Genomic DNA, 20,241 nt, shown 5'->3' on the forward strand with positions numbered 1-20,241 from the left:
TTTTAGATCCTATATTTTAGTCCTCCACTAACTTGACTGCACGTTCTGCAGTATCATTCATAACTTTTAGATTTTTATCTGTACCTAGACCTCTGCAATAATTAATTTCCTATGTAGATAGATAAGTCTGTTTCTAGTAAACCATAATTGATACTAAATCGTTCAAAAAAATGTAGTCTTTCTTGATCAATTTTTTATCTGTTTTTTATAAAATCTACTACTTCATTGAAATTTAAAATTATATGTTTATTTATCATTTATCATCTCCATTTATATTTCACTGTCAACTTTTTTAATGTTAAGTGCTATTTTAGTTTTTGTATCGTAAAGTATATGTTTATCAAAAAATGCTAGAGCAATATTTTCGGAAGTTAAATACCATAAATAGTTAACAAATCTTTTTACAAATATTTTTAGATATTTGTTCATTTATAGTTATGTATTCGTAGATATTTTTTTTAAAAAATTCTAAATCTTGCCAAGGGGAATAAGTAGCAATTGGTGCATTAAATCAGACTTTGTATAAACTAATTATACAAATTGTGAATCGAAGATGAAAATATAAGAATAGTAATCTCAAAAATTCCTTATAATCTTTTTTAAAATTAGTTAATTTTAATTGATTTAATCAAAACTCTAAAATGTTTTCAATAGAATTTTGTAATTTTTCACAAGTTAATGGATTCTTACCGGACCTATAATTTTGACTATTTATTTTTGCCCAAACATTTTGAAAACGATGAAATATGGACATATTTGGACTGGAAGCTGCATTAAATTTTACGTCAAATATAAATCGTAAATATAATTTCGTATGTATGATGGCAACAAGAAAAATATAAAATGTTTTTTCTAACCATTGTTCTAATAAAACAATCGTAACTTCAATTAGGCCTAAAATAAAAACAGTTGATTTTAATCAATTAAATTGATTATTGAACATAAAAATTCATTTATCATAACAGCAACAATAATTTATTAAATTCTCTTATCTAGTTATAAAGTAATGACAATGCCTTGTATCAAATTAACTAAGTGTTGTGTTTGTATATTAAATCATTATCGATCAATTATTATCTAATATTAACTATAGAATACTAAACAACGTTTTTATGATTCTTGCAATAAAACAATCCAATGCAATTTATATTTATTAACTGTTTTTTAGAAAATTTAGTTTTCTGTCATTCTTATGTAGGATATTTTGACGCATCATCAACCGTTATTCTGATATACATAAGAAACCGTAAAATAATCAATTTTTTAAAATAAATAAAATATTTTATAATTTTTCTTAAGAAATAATAGATCTATGAAAAATTGTATAAAAATGTTTTTTATTAAAAATATAAATTTTTATAACTTAAGCTATATTTTATAATATTAATTTTATATTTCATTAATTATACTAAAAAAAAACACGACAAATTAACCCTATTTTGCAGTTATTTAACCCCCTTGAGGCACGTAAAGAGTACTACTAATCATGACCAAATTTAACTCAAATAGCTTTCTCATAATAATGAACAAAATGAGGGGGTGCAAAATCAAAAATATTTTTCCTTTTTTTTTCACCTATAATTAAGGACCACCTAGGTTACAATATACATAAGTAATTATATTTCAAATGGAAAAAAGAACTGTCAGCTGTTTTTAAAGATTTATTCACTTTTAAGAATATATTTTACTAATTTAAACAGTACTGCGACTTCTAAAATTGTTTATTTTTTTTTATAAATAGTATGATTTTTAATTAAATCAATACAATGTATGTATTGTGCTTTGGTTTACTTTTATTTTTGCCTCTAGGTCGTTTGAAAGTTATTGATTGCGTGATCAATTTGAACTTACCAATAAATAATAATGCGATGTATATACATGCTCATTAAAAACTACTTGTTTACGAATTTATATAAATGCGCATTAAAAACTACTTGTGATAATTACTAATTGAGTATTGAAACTTTTTGATTTGGTGATATATCGATATTTCTGGGTAGACTGCATTAAAACTAAGTGGGTGCTTTAATAAGAAATTTAAACTCTCCGCTATCCTGTTTCATTCAAGTTTTTCTGATTTCAAACTTGTCAAACGCCTTATGTTTATAACTATAATTAAAAATTATAATTGATGCAATTATATAATAACTTATATCATATATATTATATTTATATTAAAATTAAATGATTTTATTAAAAAATCATCACATCGGTTCGAGCAAATATAATAATGAAGACCGATTTTAACCAACAAATTTAAAAATGTATCTTATACACAACTAATTGTATTTTTTTCAACACATATAATTTCAATTCAAATAAAATACTAGGTTGGAAACTAATAGCAATTTTATTTATATCTTTTTTTTTTTTTTAGAAGTAAATAATTATATTTAAAATGTTATAATACTACTGGAGAACTTTTTGGTTTACCGGCCCAGTTCGAAACTAGAATTATATCTCGAACGACGTACTCGAAATATAAAAGAAGACATTTAATACATATTAATACATATTATGTAAGACTTATAAAAATAAGTAATCTGGCTTTATAAAAATAAGTCTTTAACCGACAAAAAAAAAAAATGCTTGAAGAATTTGTATGATTTTTTTGAATATTACAACTACGGTAAGGGTCGGATGTGTGTTCGTACATGTTTTTCCGGTCACTTGAAATTTCCATTTCAATATTAAATGTTTTTTATTATATTTCGAATACGTCATTTGAGATATAATTCAAGTTTCGAACTGGACCGGTAAACCAAAAAGTTCTCCAACAGTATTATAACATTTTAAATATAATTATTTACTTCTTATACGTTACGTCAACGTTACCGCGTTACATAAACCCTTTTATCGTTTCTTCCGCCTGGTATCGGACTGCCGTCGAGCCTCGGGGGCTTTGGCGGCCACTACCCGAGACCTGCAGCCACCCCGGCTGTCCGTCATCGGCGTGGCGGTAGAGCGGTTAACCGTTTCGGAGGGATGACCGTTGACCGACGAGCTTACGGGCGACTGGGCCAAACGACGGCGACCGCGCGACCCGCTCCGTGCTCCACTGGTTCCAGCCGCCTCCACGTCGTCGGACTGGTAAGATCCCGTGGTCACACCGCGGTCGTCGCCAGTGCCTCCTGCGACCGTCCCGGTCGGAATCAGAGCGCAGCGATTGGTCGGGCGCGAATGTTTCCGTCGGCGTTTCGGCGCGCAGGAACTCCGGCTCCGTCGGCGTTTCGGTGCGCAAGATCTCGGTCTAGAGCTACGACGCCTTCTGGACCGGCATCCACTTCGGTTCCTCTTGCGGCGACTGGCCGATCGACTTCGCGATCTGCTGCCGCACGAACTGCGCCGACGACGACCGCAACTGTCGCCTGGCGTGTCTGCGCTCGTTCCGGCAGACCCGTGATCGTCGAGTACCAAGCGTCCGTCAAGGTCAGTGGACGATTCTTCGGACAACCCGTTCCGGTTCTCAGTAAAGTTTACATGTACGTTCTGATTCGCCATAGCAAATTAAGAAATTTCGGTTTTGAACAGTATTTTTCACCGTCCAGTAAAATGTTATTAATGATACCTACTACAGTTATTAGTTTAATCACTGAAATCGTTTAGTTTCCTATAGAAACTGTACATATAGGTATTATTGATTAAACGTATTTATTTTTTTATTTTTTTAATCATTACGGCCTAGTTTAAACACTATAACAATCGAACGATAAGTAACAAGCGGACCCGTTCTAACCATTAATTTAACATTTGGTGGCGGAAGTTCGTGTCCGCCATGACCGTTCATCAAAATCATATTTACGTTATTTTAAAGTGAACTGATGAGACTCAACTATAGTGATTTTTTTTACTGATTTCAATGTAATAAGGATTTTTTTACAAACTATTTTACTCTTAATTTTATCTCGGTGCTAATATTTTCGCATACTTTACCCCACCCTAGTTACGACATTGGTAGCAAGCCCTGATGAATTAAAAATTACTCATATTTATTTGGATTATCATTCAACTTTTATTTACAAAATAATTAATAAAATTTAAACCATCTATGCTTTTCTAAAAACATAATATAACAAAACTTAAACTTTATAAACATAGATTATCTATCATATATTTATTGAGTTGTAATTATTCACTGCGGATGGATAATGTACAAATTCAAAATTATTTTCATGCGTTTCTTATTCTTAGTCTTGAGTATATGATTCCTTATACTCATACTTAAATCGAATACTTACCAACGCATTCGTTTTTGTTATTACGAACAAATCCATTAGGGCAACGTAATACTCGAGGCTTGATTACTCTTGCAGTTGTTATGTTGGGGACCTTGCGATTGTTAAAGTTGTTTTGAAATATATTATCCATTCTCAAAGTCACCTCTTTATAGCCTGGTGTCCTATGATGTTTTAAAATCTTTTTCGAAATCGTTGTCGCCTTGACGGTCGACTTACCATTGTTGCGATTTTGCTGATGACTCCCATTCCATATTGTTTCGCTCTTAAGCCTCGGAAATGTAGCGATTGACTTATGCCATCGATTTCTGTAGGACGATTCTTGCAAATGTTTCGAGTTATCGCTAACGGCCGTCGTAACGATAAATGTCGTAGTCAAGAATAAAATAAAAAAAAACTGCATCTTAATTTTAAAAATTACAATAAAACTTCTCCGGAGAAAATAATTTTTTACTTTTCACAAATTACGCAAGTGACTGTGATCAAGTGCCAAGTGGTAACTGTCGATGGATGCGCATAATAAATTCTGATTTATACGCACTTAGGAATTCCTCTCCTTTTTTATAAAATTACAACTGTAACAAATATATTAGGTTTGTTCTATCATCCGGTTACACTATCATAGAACTGGTGGGAGCATGTGCAGTATATTTTTTGCGTTCCAACCAGTGGCGGCGCCAGAATTTTAATACCAGGTGGGCCAGGCTTTAGGGAGGTTATATAAGTAATGGGTACTTTATTAAGAAACAAAAATTATAATTTATTTCATAGTATTACTACATTTGAAAACGTTTCAAATTTTACACTAATTTAAATAACACAAAACGTTAAATTTTTTATAATGTTTTAATTTGCAATAACGGTAAACGGAAAATTTTTTAAACGTTTAAATTTATACAACGTTTAAGCGCTTGAATTGAATAACGTTTAAATTATTTATAGCGTTAAACGCTCAATTGCTTATAACGTTTGTACGTCCCATACCGATAAATAATATATATTATTTTGATTGAAGACCCAGTCCATACTTAGTGAAAAATTAGATAAAACACAAGCGAAACTTTCAAAGCACAGATAGGTGTTATACTCGTATACTAGTATAGAAGTATAGAAGTCTATTAGTTTAGAAGTTTAGTATAGAAGTCTGTGATTCAGATTAATATCTGTGTAATCTTTCCGTGATAAGACTTAATCATAACCGATATCGTGGTTATTACCATGGTTGTTTATTATATTGATAATGATATGTACAAAACATTTTTCCTGCGAATAACCGTTCGTGTTTCTAGCATTGAACTATATGATAACTATATGATTATCATATAGTTCAATGGTTTCTAGTCCTCTATTATCTTTGTTCATGATTATAATTCAAATTTTAAACTGATAAGTGATAAGATCCCTTGTAATCCCAATTTGTTCTATGTTCATTCCTACGCGATAAACTCTAAGGTTTTAATTTGATAAAAAAGCTTAAAAAATCAGCATATAAACTGTAAATCTTACAATTAATTATTTTGATATTTGATAAAATATCTACCTATAGAAACAATTACAGTCAAGGACAATATTTTGTATAACAAGGCATAATATATTCATTATGATTTATAATTAGTTACTAGTATTATAAATATGACGCGACTTTCTGTAAGTATTAATAAACTGTTTATTGATAAACAGTTCATGATAAGTTATGTTTATTATTTCACAGAAAGAAGAAATAGTCAAGCAATTTATGCTTCCGGAGCGTAAATCAAAAATTGCAACATTACTTAAACAACACGGACAAGCCTTTTGTACTTGTAGATTATCAGAAATCTCTAGATTTATGATGTAATTCAATTATGTTTTAACCTAGAATATTTTAATTTGGAATCTTTTGCTTTTATTATTGATGGTTAAATTTCCATGTAGAGACCTTACATTATTTTACTCAACAATGACTAGAATACATTTATAAACATTCTTTTCATATCATAATTTAAGTTTTTATTTTAATTAATATCTAGGAATATAAATGTAATTGTTAAATTTTCTGTCAACCATGATGCTACATTTGCTATGAATACTTTATTTATAAAACCAAATAGTTTAGTTTAATACTTTGATGAAAGTAAACGTATTAATATATAGTGAAACATATTAATGCTAATTAAGTGATTAATTAATTGTAATATTAAAATACTAACTTGAAAATTCAAAATTAATTTCTAATAATCATTTTAAAATTTAAAATTTTTATCATGATGACTTTAATCAAATATATAGATAAAAAAGATTAAGAATAATGCTATTCTCAGTCCTCATAATTCTTGCCGTATCTTACACTGTAATTTATAAAATATATTAGTGTCCAATTCATTAAAATACAATGAAAATAATTTGATATATAATATTTTTTATTAAATTATCATACATTAATTACATTTTATTTTATAATTTATAGTGAAAGTGTTGCAATTGAAGATTGGTATCATAGTGATTGTATTGGAATTACAAAAAAACAGTCTAAGCTTATTAAACATTATTATTGTGATGTATGTCCATGCACCATATTATTTGATTTAAAACTTAAAAAAAATCCTTGCATTGTTAAAAATCTTTATATATTATTTTAGAAATGTAAGGCAGAAGATGTTTCATAGAAAGCAGTATTCAAAACTTCAATAAATATTAGTGATTAAAAAAAAAAATGATCAATATGTTGAAAGTAAATTTGGTAAGTTAAAAAAAAAAAACATAAAAATATGATATAATATAAATGTATCTAGACAGAAGTTTTTATTTTTATAAACTATTTTTAATATTATGTTTACATTTTAAGTTGTTTTTGTTTTTTTTCTATAATTTTGTATATTAGATAATCGTGGAAAATATCGAACTAAACATAGGTCTTGTGGTTGTTATAAAAATTGTAAATGAGTTGAAAATCTTCTATTATCTTCGTTTGTGATAAAATGGCCAAAATTAAATCTGTTTTATTATCTTCTTATTGAAGATGTAAAATTATATTCATGTAATATTAATTTCATTTTTGGTCAATTACAAAAATAAAAGGTAAAAGAAACAGTGTTTTTAAAATAATAAATCTCATAAAATCAATTGTCATTAAGATATTTATTTTTTTATTTTCTTTACTTTTTTTCCTATTTTAGCTATTTTCATATATAATATAATTCCTGAGTTATATTATATTTACATAATGCTATAAATTACCACATATTTTAATATTTAAGAATCGTATTGTATAATATGTTCATGATAAGATGGAATAGTAATTATACTGATTTTTTGAACTTGATAAACAATAATATTTGGTTTGATTATAAACTTTGAAATGTATGAATTATGAATTTTTAGTATTTTATATTTAAATACAAATAACCTAGTTTATATAACTAAAGATTCTTTTTTTAATATACAAAATAAGAGTTTACTTAGTCTATTAAAACTTAAATCAAATCATATCTATGCTGATATAATTTTTTAATTTGTTTAATAAAATAAATTAGCTTGCAATCTAAATAAAAATTATAACAAATAATTTAGTGTTTTATTTTATGAAATAAACTATGAAATATTGATTTTGAAACACCTCTATAATGTATATAATTATGTTTAATTATTATATATATAAATATATATATGTATTAATCAATAAAATATAGATTTATTTAATACAATTAGCACCATCCAATAATAATTTATCGTTTTAGAAAAAAAAATAGGTTATTTCTACTTTGTAAAATTATATGAATTATAATGTTTAAAAATATATGTATGTAAATTGAACAAATTATTCATATACATTTACTGCTCTAGGTTACTGATATGTCTTCAGTGTTTGAAGTTATTCTAACCCTTGATCAACTACCAATTACCATGGAGGTGCTTGAGGTAAATGTTTATTATTTTTAACAATGGTGTTTTATAATTTTTTCGCTGGTTTCCATTTATTTACATTTGTAAACATAGTGAACATTATACATATGAGAACAATCTAAGTTATATGAACCTTGAATATGAATTTTTTTTATTTTAATTAATTATTGCATAATTCAGTGTGAGTAGAATACGTATTAGTACATTAATTGATTAAGGGAATAAGAAGAAAAATCGGATAACTTATGTATCATCTTTTTTTGTTAAATAAGAAAATAATTATATTTGCTTTAGTTATAAACAAAGTTATAAACATTTTCAATGTCATGCTTATAATCATATTGTATCAGCTAAATATTTTTTATTTATTTCTAATTTACAACTGACTACATAAATTATTAAAATTACTAAGTTTTCATCTTAATTGGTAAAATAATTTTTGTATTTATGTTGATTAGGCAACCTGTGTTGGTAAAATGGTAAAATAATTACAACGTAAAACTTTGGACAAACAATTGACCAAATGTGCAAAGGAACTTGTACAGCGATGACGTAACCTAATGATAAATAGTGCTCAAGTTATCTTGCAGGCTAAGCTTTCTCCTTCACAACCTAATGGCATGCATAGCAATCATAGTAAAAAACCTATTACTTCACCTAATGTACAGCACCCCTTAAAGTATGAAACTTTTTTTTTTTTTTTTATTTGTTTTATTACACAATCTGTAAATATATTATTTTTACAATAAGTGTAAGTGTTGTAGTAAATTTATATAAGAAGACTGAAGACTTGAGCGAAGAACCCATCCAGTGATGGGACTTCTTTGGAGTTGCGGATGGGTTTTATTCAATCAGGAGGTCCCGACACCATTTTCGTTTCAAACGTCGTCCAGGGTCACCTGGAATGCTGGGGGTGGATAAGTTTGAGATTAGAGGATTACGGTGGTTGGAGAGATTTGAGTGGAATCGTTTATACAGAGTTTTGGCTACGAGTTGAACTGTTGGAATAGACAGGTCCTTGTGGAGTGTATCGTTTGAGACGTAAAAGGGGGCTTTGGTAATTTGTCGAAGGCATTTAGATTGGAATATTTGAATTTTATTTATGTTAGATGGTTTGGCTGAACCCCAAAGTTGTATACCATATGACCATACGGGCTTTAGTAGCAGTTTATATATAAGTATTTTGTTGTTCAGATTGATGTGTTTAGATGTAAAGAGTAGACGTAGCTGATGGGATCGGTTATTCAAGGCAATACGTTTGGTATGGATGTGGTGGGCCCAGGTCAATCGACGATCCAGGTGGAGTCCAAGGTACCGGACATTTTGTGTGGGTGGAATGGGTATGTTATTGAGGGTTATGGTAGGGCAGTTTCTAGGCCTTAGAGTGAATGTGCAGTGGGCTGATTTTGATTCGTTTATTTTTATCCCCCAATCTCTGTACCAGTTTTGGAGGAGATTTAAATGGACTTGAACGTGGTTGGAGGCTATTTCAGGGTCTGAGTTAAGCGCCATAATAGCTTTGTCATCGGCAAAGTCACCTGTGATCGTATGGTTGGTTGTTGGTTGGTCGGAGATGTATAGGTTGAATAAGAGTGGGGCTACTACGGCGCCTTGGGGAACTCCAGCGTGGATGGGATTTATTTCAGATAAGGCTGAACCAGAGCGTACAGCAAAGTTCCTGTCTTCGAGGTATGATTTGAATAATAGATAGTAGTAGGGAGGGAATATGGATTTCAGTTTGAAAAGGAGGCCTTGGTGCCACACTTTATCAAAGGCCTGGGCCATGTCTAGGAATGCGGCTGTACATATTTGTTTTTTTTCCAGAGAGAATGAGATTTTGTCTACTAAGCGGTGGATTTGGTGTATGGTGTTATGGTTTGTACGGAAGCCAAATTGATTATTTGGAGTATTTGATTCAATAGTTGGAATAATACGTTTTAAGATAAGTTTTTCGAAAATTTTCGAGAAGAGTGGGAGTAAGCTAATAGGTCTATAGGAACTGGGGGTATCAGGAGGTTTGTTCGGTTTTGGTATCATCACTATTATTGAAAATTTCCATAGAGCAGGGAAGTAAGTTAGTCTTATCATAGAATTGTATATATGAGTTAATAAAAGTATGACTTTTTTGGGTAGTTTGGAAGCTACTTCAGCGGTTATTAGGTCGAAGCCTGGGGTTTTCTTTCAAGCAGATTTTTCTATAGTATATTTAACTTCGCTTGGTCGTATGTGTTTTGGAGGGAGACTCATTGGCAATGGACAGAGTAGAAAGTGATTTATTTTGTGAATTTGGGTAGTGGATAGAATATCGGCGTGCGGTTTGAATGTAGAGTCCAGATGGTGACGGAATATATTTGATTTTTCTATGTCGTTTATTGCCCATGTTCCATCTGCTTTTCTCAAGGGCGGAACTGTGGGTTGACTACGAAGTATTTTTCTGGTCGTTTGCCAAAGTGAATTGTCCCTTGAGGAGAGACCTATTAGATATTTAATGAAGTTTTCGGATCTAATTTGGGCAAGGTGCCTTTTGAGTTTATTCGTGAGATTATTGAAAACACGTTTGTCGGATGGAAATCTTGTTCTCTGCCAGGTGGCTCGGGCTTTTCGTTTCTCCGCTATTAAGGATCTGGTATAGAGGGGGAGGTTTTTGGTGGTGCTTTTAGGAGTGGGAGGGGAAGAACAGGACCATGCCGTTTCTTGTATGGATTTTGTGAGGAAGTTAACTGCTTTGTCAATATCATTGGGGGATTTTAAACTTATGTTGAGGTTTATTTTGTTCTCGAGGGAGGATCTGAAGGTTACCCAGTCTATAGCGCCTTGAGTTAAAGTAGGTTTACTTGGTTTGTTTGGTGGCATAGTGTCGATTGTGAGGAGAACCGATGAGTGGTCAGAGCAGAGGTCATCTAAGTTGGTTACTATACTGTGAAGATTGTTTGGTATTTTGGTTAAGAATATGTCGAGAATGTCTGGGTTTTTCCTTCGGGAGGTGGGCCAGTATGTTGGCGAGGGCGGAGCATGTATTTTGTAGTTTCGTAATTGCGCTAGGGTGTTAATGGTATTTCCGCGAGGGTTATTTGCGCGGCAGCCCCATTGTGTATTTTTAGCATTTATGTCGCCTCCGAGAATGAATTTTTGGCCAAGAGAGTCGAAGAAGTTTTCATATTGGGTTTTGGTGATTGTGTGGCGTGGCGGGCTGTACACTGCATGGATGTTTATGGGAATATTGTTGAGTGTTGTGCGGATACCATACGATTGCAAGTAATCTGTTTGATATGGTGGCAGGGGATAGAATAGCAAGGATGTTCTTATTATAATAGCAGCTCCTGCGTGAGCAGTGCCATCTGGGTGATTGGTTTTAATAATATTAAAACCTGGGAGATTGAGGTGAGATGAATGCGTAAAATGCGTTTCAGATATTAAGGCGATATCTATTCTATTATTTTGTAGGATGGCTAGTATCTCGTCTCTATGGTTTGTTAGACCATTTGAGTTCCAAGTTAGGATAAGGAGGGATTTTGAAGTTATTTTATTAGTTGGCATTTTTATTGAGGAGACTTGAGATAAGAGTAGTGAGAAGGGAGATAAGAGGATTTATGATTGATTTAAATTCTTCTATGAATTTAGAAAAGGATTGTTCGTTATTATTTGTTGGAGCCGGGATATTATTGGGAGGAGGGTGACCCTCTGTTACATTTGCGTACGTACGTTGATTTGGTAGGTGTTCTTTATTTGATTGTTGGTGTTGGGGCTGGTGTGTAGAGTTGAAGTTGAATGGCTGCTGGAGGCTGGGTTTTATACTTGAGATGTTGGGACGTCTTTGGGATAGTTGTTTGTATATGGTGCATCCCCTGTAGTTAGCAGGGTGTGCTCCTTCGCACAGGGCACATTTTGCTGGGAGGTCTGGAGATTTTTCACAGGAAGAAGTGGGATGGTCGTTTCCACATTTGACACACTTTGAGTTGTGAGCGCAATATGTTCTAGTATGGCCATATGACTGGCAGTTTTGACACTGAGGGATTTGGTGTTTTTTATGAGGTTCTTCTATTTTTACTTTTGTGTGAAGTAATGTAGTGATGGAGAAGATATCACTGTCGCTTCCTTGTGGATTGAGGTCGGCGAAGAACATGGGAAGTGGAGTTTTTGTTTGGGCGTGTTTAATATTAATCACGTTTCTGACAGAGTGTCCTATCTCATCAATTGCTGATGCTATGTCAGTTGTTGGGGTGGAGGGGTGAAGATTTCTGATGACTATTCTGAATGGTTTATCAGCTTGGAGTTGATAGGTGTGAAATTGTGCATTGATTCCTTTTAGGAAGTGGATTAGTTTTCTATAGCTGTCAGGATTATTTGTTTGAATTTTCAGGTAATTTGAAGTAGATTTGCACGAGAAGCTAGTTGGACCGATTTCTTCCATGAAGCTGTTCCTTAGTTGAAGAAAGTCAATTACGCCTTTGATAAATATAGGTGGAGGCAACATTTCTTTTGGTGTATCGTTTGTGGTATGTGTTTGCGCCGGATTTTGATGGTCAGGCGATTCAATAGTATTAGTGTCATCGGCGATAATAGGTTCCGAGTCATCTTGCGCGAGAATTGAGTAGCGGTTGGGGGTAACGAATTTCTTTGATTTATTTATGCTTAATGTTGTAGGTGGTTGTGGCGGTGAAGTAGATAGTGAGCGCTTTTTCGATTTTACTTTATTATTTTTGTCCGTTGATTTAATGATTTTATTGTCAACAATTTTAATTGGGGATACGGTCCGGTTGTTTATCTGCGGCATAATGACGCTATCTTATCGACAGTCCAAAGGTTACCGAGGGAGCGGTGCCTGCGGCTGGTTGCATAAGTGTCGTAATGTATGAGAGGTGAATAATATTTTTAATATTATTTTAGTGAGAAAATTAAAGTATATTACCCTGCTGGTGGGTTGTTGTTGCAGGGTACATCCGAGAATGGTGAGGATTTTTGAGTAGCGTGAGTTCGATACTAGATATAATGTTTTCCGTTTGTATTTGTTAGAGATACGAGGATAACCATCGAGCGTCGGATAAATGCGTGCGCACAGTCGGACTGTCCACGCGGGAATAGTATGAAACTTGATATTTAAATTATAATATTTAAATATTTTGCTAATACCGTATTTTATTTTAATAGAAACCAAAATTAAGTGGCGTGCCTACTCTAAGCTCAACCACCATATTTCTACGGGTTTAATGAACACTAGACTAATACGTAATCCGGTTAATGAGCTTGAACAAGAACATGATCCTATAATTGAACTACAGAAACAAAAAAACGTGGTCGAAAAAAAGGAGGTAAAAATTCCATAGAACTGGGGATAACACCTGTTATTCCTGTGGATCTGGGAATAATGGTTGTTAGTGCTAGCAAATTAAAAAATATTCTAGAAATAATCGCGTCATTACTTAAAGATGATGTAAATTATCAACTAGAGGAAAACCACAAATATCTGTACAAGAGTTCCACGTCGAACCGTCTACAACAAAAGTTGATAAACCTATTTGACCTAAGGTTGCAGACGTCGACTGACAAATACTGGATATATATAATAAACTAGCTGAACCTGTGCTATATATATATATGAGTCGCTAACTGCAGAAACGGGACAAGTCCATTTCTATCAAATTTGATTTTATTATCATTTTTTGTTAAGTACGCGTAAATACATCGTTTACTGTAGAAAGGAGTCAAATCCGACTATCCAAACGCTAAATATAGCGTTTGGAAATTTCACTTTACTGCAGAAAGGGAACATATCATGTTCAGTTTTTCATCATTCCTGAAAAATTAGGAAAAATGGACTTGTCCCGTTTCTGCAGTTAGCTATATTATAGATAACAGTTTAAATATACTATGTAATAATCTTGCACCAATATTCAATTTAGTTTATCATTATGTAATTGTATTTGTTTTATACAACACCCGCGTTACTACAACAATAATATTACGGTACGTCATATGATAATTGTAGTTAAATTATGATTTTACGGTTCTACTGACTTTTCACCTTCAATCTGTATTATTAGGGCAGAGGACTTGTAGCATTTGCATATTTTTTTTTACACAGGCACAAAAATAGCAGAGCGTGAAACAAATACGTTTCATGCTTCCACAAAGCTACTTTTGATATTTTATTGTGCATATAAATGCATATTTTGCGTTTATTTGGTTTTTAGGGTATGTTTCTTCCATTTTATACTCTTAGATGCATATTTTAAATAATTTATTATTATATCAATATTTTTTTCGTGAAATTTTTATTTAATTATTTATACAACCAAAATAACGTTGAACTTAAAATTATTTTAAATGTTGATCATAATATTAATATAGTTGTTGACTTTTTCCAGATGCTTGTTTTTCCTAAAAACACGTTTCGAGAGTTGTCGATTAGATTGATTTTCGGGTTATTAATTTTATTTATAGACAGATGAGATAATATTGTTCAACGCACAAAATATTGATACGGGCCACGGGGACGCCTGTCGCCGATATCCGACATATTCATATTTCAATAATCGCTTCAGTTTCTCAATGTTTGGCCGTCGACCATACGTCCAAACGCAGGAGGAAAAGCAAGAGCAAGAGGGTGGCGAGAGGTGCTTATGCCCCGGGCGCAATTCCTGGAAGAGCGCAAAATCTTGCATTTAATGTTAAAAATTACAACGGTCAATGTCGTATATTTTGTTTACCAAATCTTTAACATCCTTCATATTAATTAAAGCAATCATTGACAAATAACATCTAATAAGCATATTTTTAAATTAAAAATACATAAGGGCACATTATGAAGTTTCGTCCCGGGCGCAATGTTTGGTTGCTATGACATTGTCTAAACGTGTTCTATTTACTATATATTATAAAAAATTCCCAAATAATTAATTGTAACTTATAAATTGTTAAATAAAGCTGTAAATAAAATGTATTCATTATAATAATGAGTACCAACAGAAAAATTCTTATTAAAATATTAATTTTAAAATGCATATTTTGTATATTTAAGTCCATATTTTTAATGCATATTTTGTTTATTTAAGTGCATATTTGTTGAATTTTTAGAGCTACAAGTCCTCTGCCCTAATTATTATTATTATATTATTATTCAATATACAGAACAAGGTTCTTCGTTAAGGAAGTAATCAGTGCTCGAAATGGAAAATTTTCCGAACTGGAACTCTTTTTTTTTTTTTTTTAGTACATACCATAGAATTAAGAGCTTTAACTCACCAACATTATTTTTTCCCCTTCCTGAAATACTAAGCTTTTTTTATTACATAAGTTGTACCTACTATTTTATACTGTTTAAGTTAAAATTATATTTAGGGAAATCATTTTTTTTCATCTCTAATGCTATGTAAAGTGCTAAATCCACAGACGTTTTATCAGAGTGTAAAATTTTTCCGATATTCATACCATTTAAAACTTGTTAATCTATTATCTATTTCATTCGGTAAATCAACAAATTTTGTTTTGAGTTTTAACAATTTTATAAATAAATTAAAAAATTAGAACAAGGTTTGGAAAATTGAAGAGTCATGTCAACAACAGATAATCCAAAATTTTTTATATTTTTATATATATGTATATATATTATATCATAGATTCAATATTTGACAATTTTTTCTCAGACATGAAAATAACATTTTTAGTATAAGGTATTTTATAAAAATAATACTTGTATAATATTTGTATATTCCTTTCAGAACTAATAATAATTATAAAGATAAAAATAATACAGAAATGAAATACTATTATTGGTAGATTTGGGTAGATCGCGGACCACTTGAAAACAAGTTTGGTAGATCGCGTACGACATCACTACCTATTTTTTTACTAATCAAAGTTATGTAAGACAAAGCTGTAAGTACATCACTAAATCTTTCTTTAAGGGTATAAACCATACCTATCTGTATCTAGCTGCCCAACGTGTACGATTCAGTGTTTTCAAAGTGATATTTGACATAGATTCTGAGAATACATTCGACTATCCTATCGTGCAAGGCTCAATCCACAAAACAATTGTAGATATTTTGCACATTTTTAAAAAAACAGATATTTCTCGTCGTTCTTGCTCGTTTTCTACAGAGAACCCTGTCGCTATCCGCCGTCGCGTTTTTATTTTCAAAGAATACACGGCGACCTGTTATCGTATGTTGCTCCGGTGGTGAACGAGTAAAATAATATTATTATGAAACTTTAATACACAGACTATACTAATTTGGTAAACTACTCACCGAATTTATTATTATGCATCATCGAGAATGATGAAACCTAGCGGAAGTGCTCTTATCATACTTCCACCACGTTTTCGGTCGGTAAAAAAATATTAAATACTTGCTGATTACTATTTTTATTATTTCTTCAATAAGCAAAATTTAAATAAATGATAAGACATAAAAGTTAAATATAATTAAGAGGAAAAAAAACAAATACTGAATTTTTCACGAAATAAACATCTTTATCATATTAGTTTAAAATTAAAACATACAGTACCTATCACAAATTATAAAATACAACTAATTTGGTTAATTTATGTCGTTTATTGACAATATTTGAAGTTTTTGCTTTAGCAACACGATGTAATTGTATTTATAAATATTTTTACAGATTACTATTACTTATTACTAAACATAATCTAAGATTTTGTAAAAAGAAATTATTGGAACACGTCAAATTTTGTAGAATATTGAAATTATTATTTTTACAGAAAAACCAGATAGAAGTAAAATAGCAGATCAGTTTGATTAACAAATTCTCAATGTATTTATGTAATTTAAAAACACTATTAGAACTTTTTATTAATCCTTCTCTATTTTTTTACATCAATTAATATGGAATAAAAATATTTATGACTATAGTTTAGTTCACTTTATGTAATAAAGAATATTATCTTTCAGTAGCGTAGCCAGAATTTTAAAATGAAAGGGTGTAGGGGCCAAACCCAAAATACTAAAAAAACATAATCTACAATTAAAAATAAGTTTGTTAATATAATAATTTTTATATTAAATTTATCGTATTTAATATATTTTATTTCATTATAATTACATTTCAATGTATTTGTTTAATTATTTTGACTAATCTTACAATAAAAGATGTTGATGAAATTTTGAAAAAAAAAAAAATGTTTTTATTATTTATTTCTACCAAAAATCAAAACAAACAATTGGTTGTAGTTAACGTAAGCTTCTATTTTTGTTTATATCAGTTTTCTTTTGAATTGAGGGCCCCAAATCGTGAAGGCCTCGGTGCATCGCACCTACCGCACCACTGCTACGCCGCTGTGTAACACGATTATTGATTAATAATTTAACGATAAAACAAGTGTTAGTATATAATTTACCAAGTCAATAATAATATTATCGATTTCATTTTTGACTTTTTCAACATAATCCTTGTGGCCTTTAATTAAAACTTTACTAGAATTGGAATGTGGAAATGTAATAATAACTCCATTATGTTTCCCACTTATCTGGATTTTTACTTCAGCGTGATGGGCAACAAAATGATGATGATATTTTGGAGAAACGTTTATAGTGACTTCAATTATGTTTTTTCTATAACATTTTAATGTATTACGAGATTATAATTATTATTATTATTGTACTATGATTCTCGTATATCTATTATTTAAATAAATTAAAAGATAATAAAGGTTTAATTATTTTTTATGTAATAACTGTTAGTCATAGGTTATTTTTATGACTTTGATAATTCCAATAACTATAAATAAAAATATTTGTATAGTAAATACTAACCAAGTCTTTAAAAATTTCTTCAATCTTACGTTTCGCCTCTTTAACATTTATTTTATCACCTTTTATGGTAACAGCACTATTACTAAAAGCTATTTTCGGAAATGTTATAGACACTTCAATGCAATCATTAATAATTTGATTGATAATTTCACCACGTCTTCCAACAAAGTAATTATGATACTTTGGATCAATATTTACTACAGCTCGAATAGTATTTTCCTAAATCAAAATTGTTAATGATTATATGGTTAACCTATATAGTTGTATTTATATACCTATAAGTACATCAATGATTATTTTAACTGTTTTATCTTAAGTTATTTCATTTTATATGAGTTATATATCAATAGTTCATTATTGTAAAGAAAACTATGAACAATTATGTAAATATAACCTCAATACAATTTCAATAAAAAATAGACAGGTTAGTTTAATACGTGTGCATTTGTATTGAATTATACATACCAAAACTTTAGCATGGTCTAAAAGTCTTTGTTTATCAAGAGCAACATCTGCTTTGCTATCACTGATCACAACTCTATCTCCAGCACCAAGTTTAGAAAATTCAATTTTAACATCGCCACATTCTTTTTCCAATTTGTGTAAATATTCTTTTTGATTGACCTCTAAAGTGCCATAATATTTTTCATTGATTTCTACATGCTTTTCGATAACATTATTAATATCGGTTACCATAACTTCAAATTTTGCTTTTGCTTCAATAACATTCTCTTTAACAGCAATAGTTATATTTTCATTAGTGGAATCAGTTTCAGGAGGGAAAATTATTCTTGTGTTCGTTAAATATCTGATCTGGAATCCAAGTATAAAATCATAAATTAACTCATTTTACCCTTATAGTAAATTATTTTAACAACATACCTTTTTAACATTAACTCCATTTGTTTCAATTAAATATTTGTGAAACTTCGGATTTACTTTCAATTCAAACACATATTTATGAACTTCATCAACCATTGTCTGAATTTGTGTGATAACATTTTTAACATCATCTTCAGGTCCTTTGATAACTATAGTCTATGAATTAAATTTTAACTTTAAAATAACTGTTTACTATTTTTTTAATAGATTTTAGCATTTGGGAAATTTTCTCGAAAATTTACTTTATGTATTAGGGGAGGGGAAGCAATTTCTTTTCTTGAAACAATCGTCCCCTGTTCAAAGAGAGAAACTGCCAGAGGCCAGGTTCGAATCGATGTCTGAGCGTATATTACGCATATAATAACATATACAATTGGTTAAATTGTCATTTTAATTTATAAGTTTAATAAATAAGTATTTTCATACATTATCTCTTTTAACAGTTGGTAAATTCAATGTCACATTACCACTACAATCTTCTTTTATAGATTGAATGAATTTATTCCCAAGATTTACAATAACATTTCTAACTTTAACATTTCCCAGCACCATTTCCTTTGTTATTATGTCTCCCTAAAAATACATGATTGATAAATTAATAATAAAACTGAAAAATAAATAATCTTTATAAATAACCATCTATTTTATTTTGTACTTTAGTCATATCATAAGCGATTAAAACTTTTCTTTTATTTCCCATGATTTTAATAACATCACTATTGTCTCCTTCACGTGGAAAAAAAATTCTCGTATCAGTCTCTTCTTTAATCTAGAATATTAAACTATATAAATAACAATACTTTTAAATGTCGAATCACAAAAGTTAATAAATAATAATTACCTTTTTAATAAATAATACTCTCTTTCCAGCACTAAGTTTAATACTTCGGCCAATTGAACTAATGATTTAAATGCTTTATTTACATCATCGTTCAAACTTCGTATTTTAATTAAATTATTTCTAGCCGCGACTAAAATATCAAACCAAATATTATTTATTAACGGACAAAACACAAAAAAACAAACATATTAATACAATTAATACTATTAATTACCTGGACTGGGGAATATAATTTGAACATTAAAAATTTTATTTTAATAGTAAAGTTCTCGAACTTTTTCACCCTTAACTCCAATTATCGCTCTACGGTGACGTTGATTAATTGTTATTTCTTTTTTAATTTTATTTTTCAGCTTAAATTTTTGAGCATATAAATGCATATATCGATTGTTTCTAGATTAAGTATCATATATTTTATAAATTTTATGTATAATATTAAATATTGTGCATATTATTGTAAATTATCATTACCGTTAATTATGCCATTTTCAATCTACAAAAACTAACTGTCGGATTGTCAAAGGTTTGAAAATATCAGCAAAATTGTTGTTTTACAGTGTAATCCTGATATTTAAAGTGTGCTTAACCTAATTTAACATTAATAGATCGAAAACTAATTTTTTTTTTT

General features: G+C 30.2%; 2 protein-coding genes and 1 pseudogene across 2 annotated transcripts in view; 2 read left to right on the top strand and 1 right to left on the bottom strand.

Moving 5' to 3' along the window:
* The first annotated feature begins 2,339 nt into the window (after positions 1–2,339).
* Positions 2,340–6,027, top strand: LOC112685923. The gene is made up of 2 exons (XM_025557974.1): positions 2,340–3,482; positions 5,947–6,027. The coding sequence occupies exons 1-2, from the start codon at positions 2,986–2,988 to the stop codon at positions 5,957–5,959; spliced, it is 510 nt and encodes a 169-aa protein (XP_025413759.1). The 5' UTR covers positions 2,340–2,985; the 3' UTR covers positions 5,960–6,027.
* A 908-nt stretch (positions 6,028–6,935) lies between these two features.
* Positions 6,936–14,007, top strand: LOC112685922 (annotated as a pseudogene).
* A 3,140-nt stretch (positions 14,008–17,147) lies between these two features.
* The window catches only part of LOC112685943 (vigilin-like), a gene marked incomplete at its 5' end in the record, with an annotated part of 9,961 nt that continues 6,867 nt past the window's right edge, over positions 17,148–20,241 (bottom strand). The window contains 5 exons of the mRNA XM_025558017.1: positions 17,148–17,687; positions 17,890–18,109; positions 18,356–18,703; positions 18,773–18,928; positions 19,199–19,345. Of these exons, the coding sequence (XP_025413802.1) occupies positions 17,434–17,687; positions 17,890–18,109; positions 18,356–18,703; positions 18,773–18,928; positions 19,199–19,345 (1,125 nt within the window). The remainder of the gene's footprint in view (positions 17,688–17,889; positions 18,110–18,355; positions 18,704–18,772; positions 18,929–19,198; positions 19,346–20,241) is intronic.

Source organism: Sipha flava, unplaced genomic scaffold (assembly GCF_003268045.1).
Source record: "Sipha flava isolate LNK unplaced genomic scaffold, YSA_version1 299_pilon_pilon, whole genome shotgun sequence".
NCBI classification, from domain to species: domain Eukaryota; kingdom Metazoa; phylum Arthropoda; class Insecta; order Hemiptera; family Aphididae; genus Sipha; species Sipha flava.

Excerpts from the sequence above, each read along its gene's own strand:
- LOC112685923 (XM_025557974.1), top strand. The coding sequence starts at position 2,986 with ATGACCGTTGACCGACGAGCTTACGGGCGACTGGGCCAAACGACGGCG.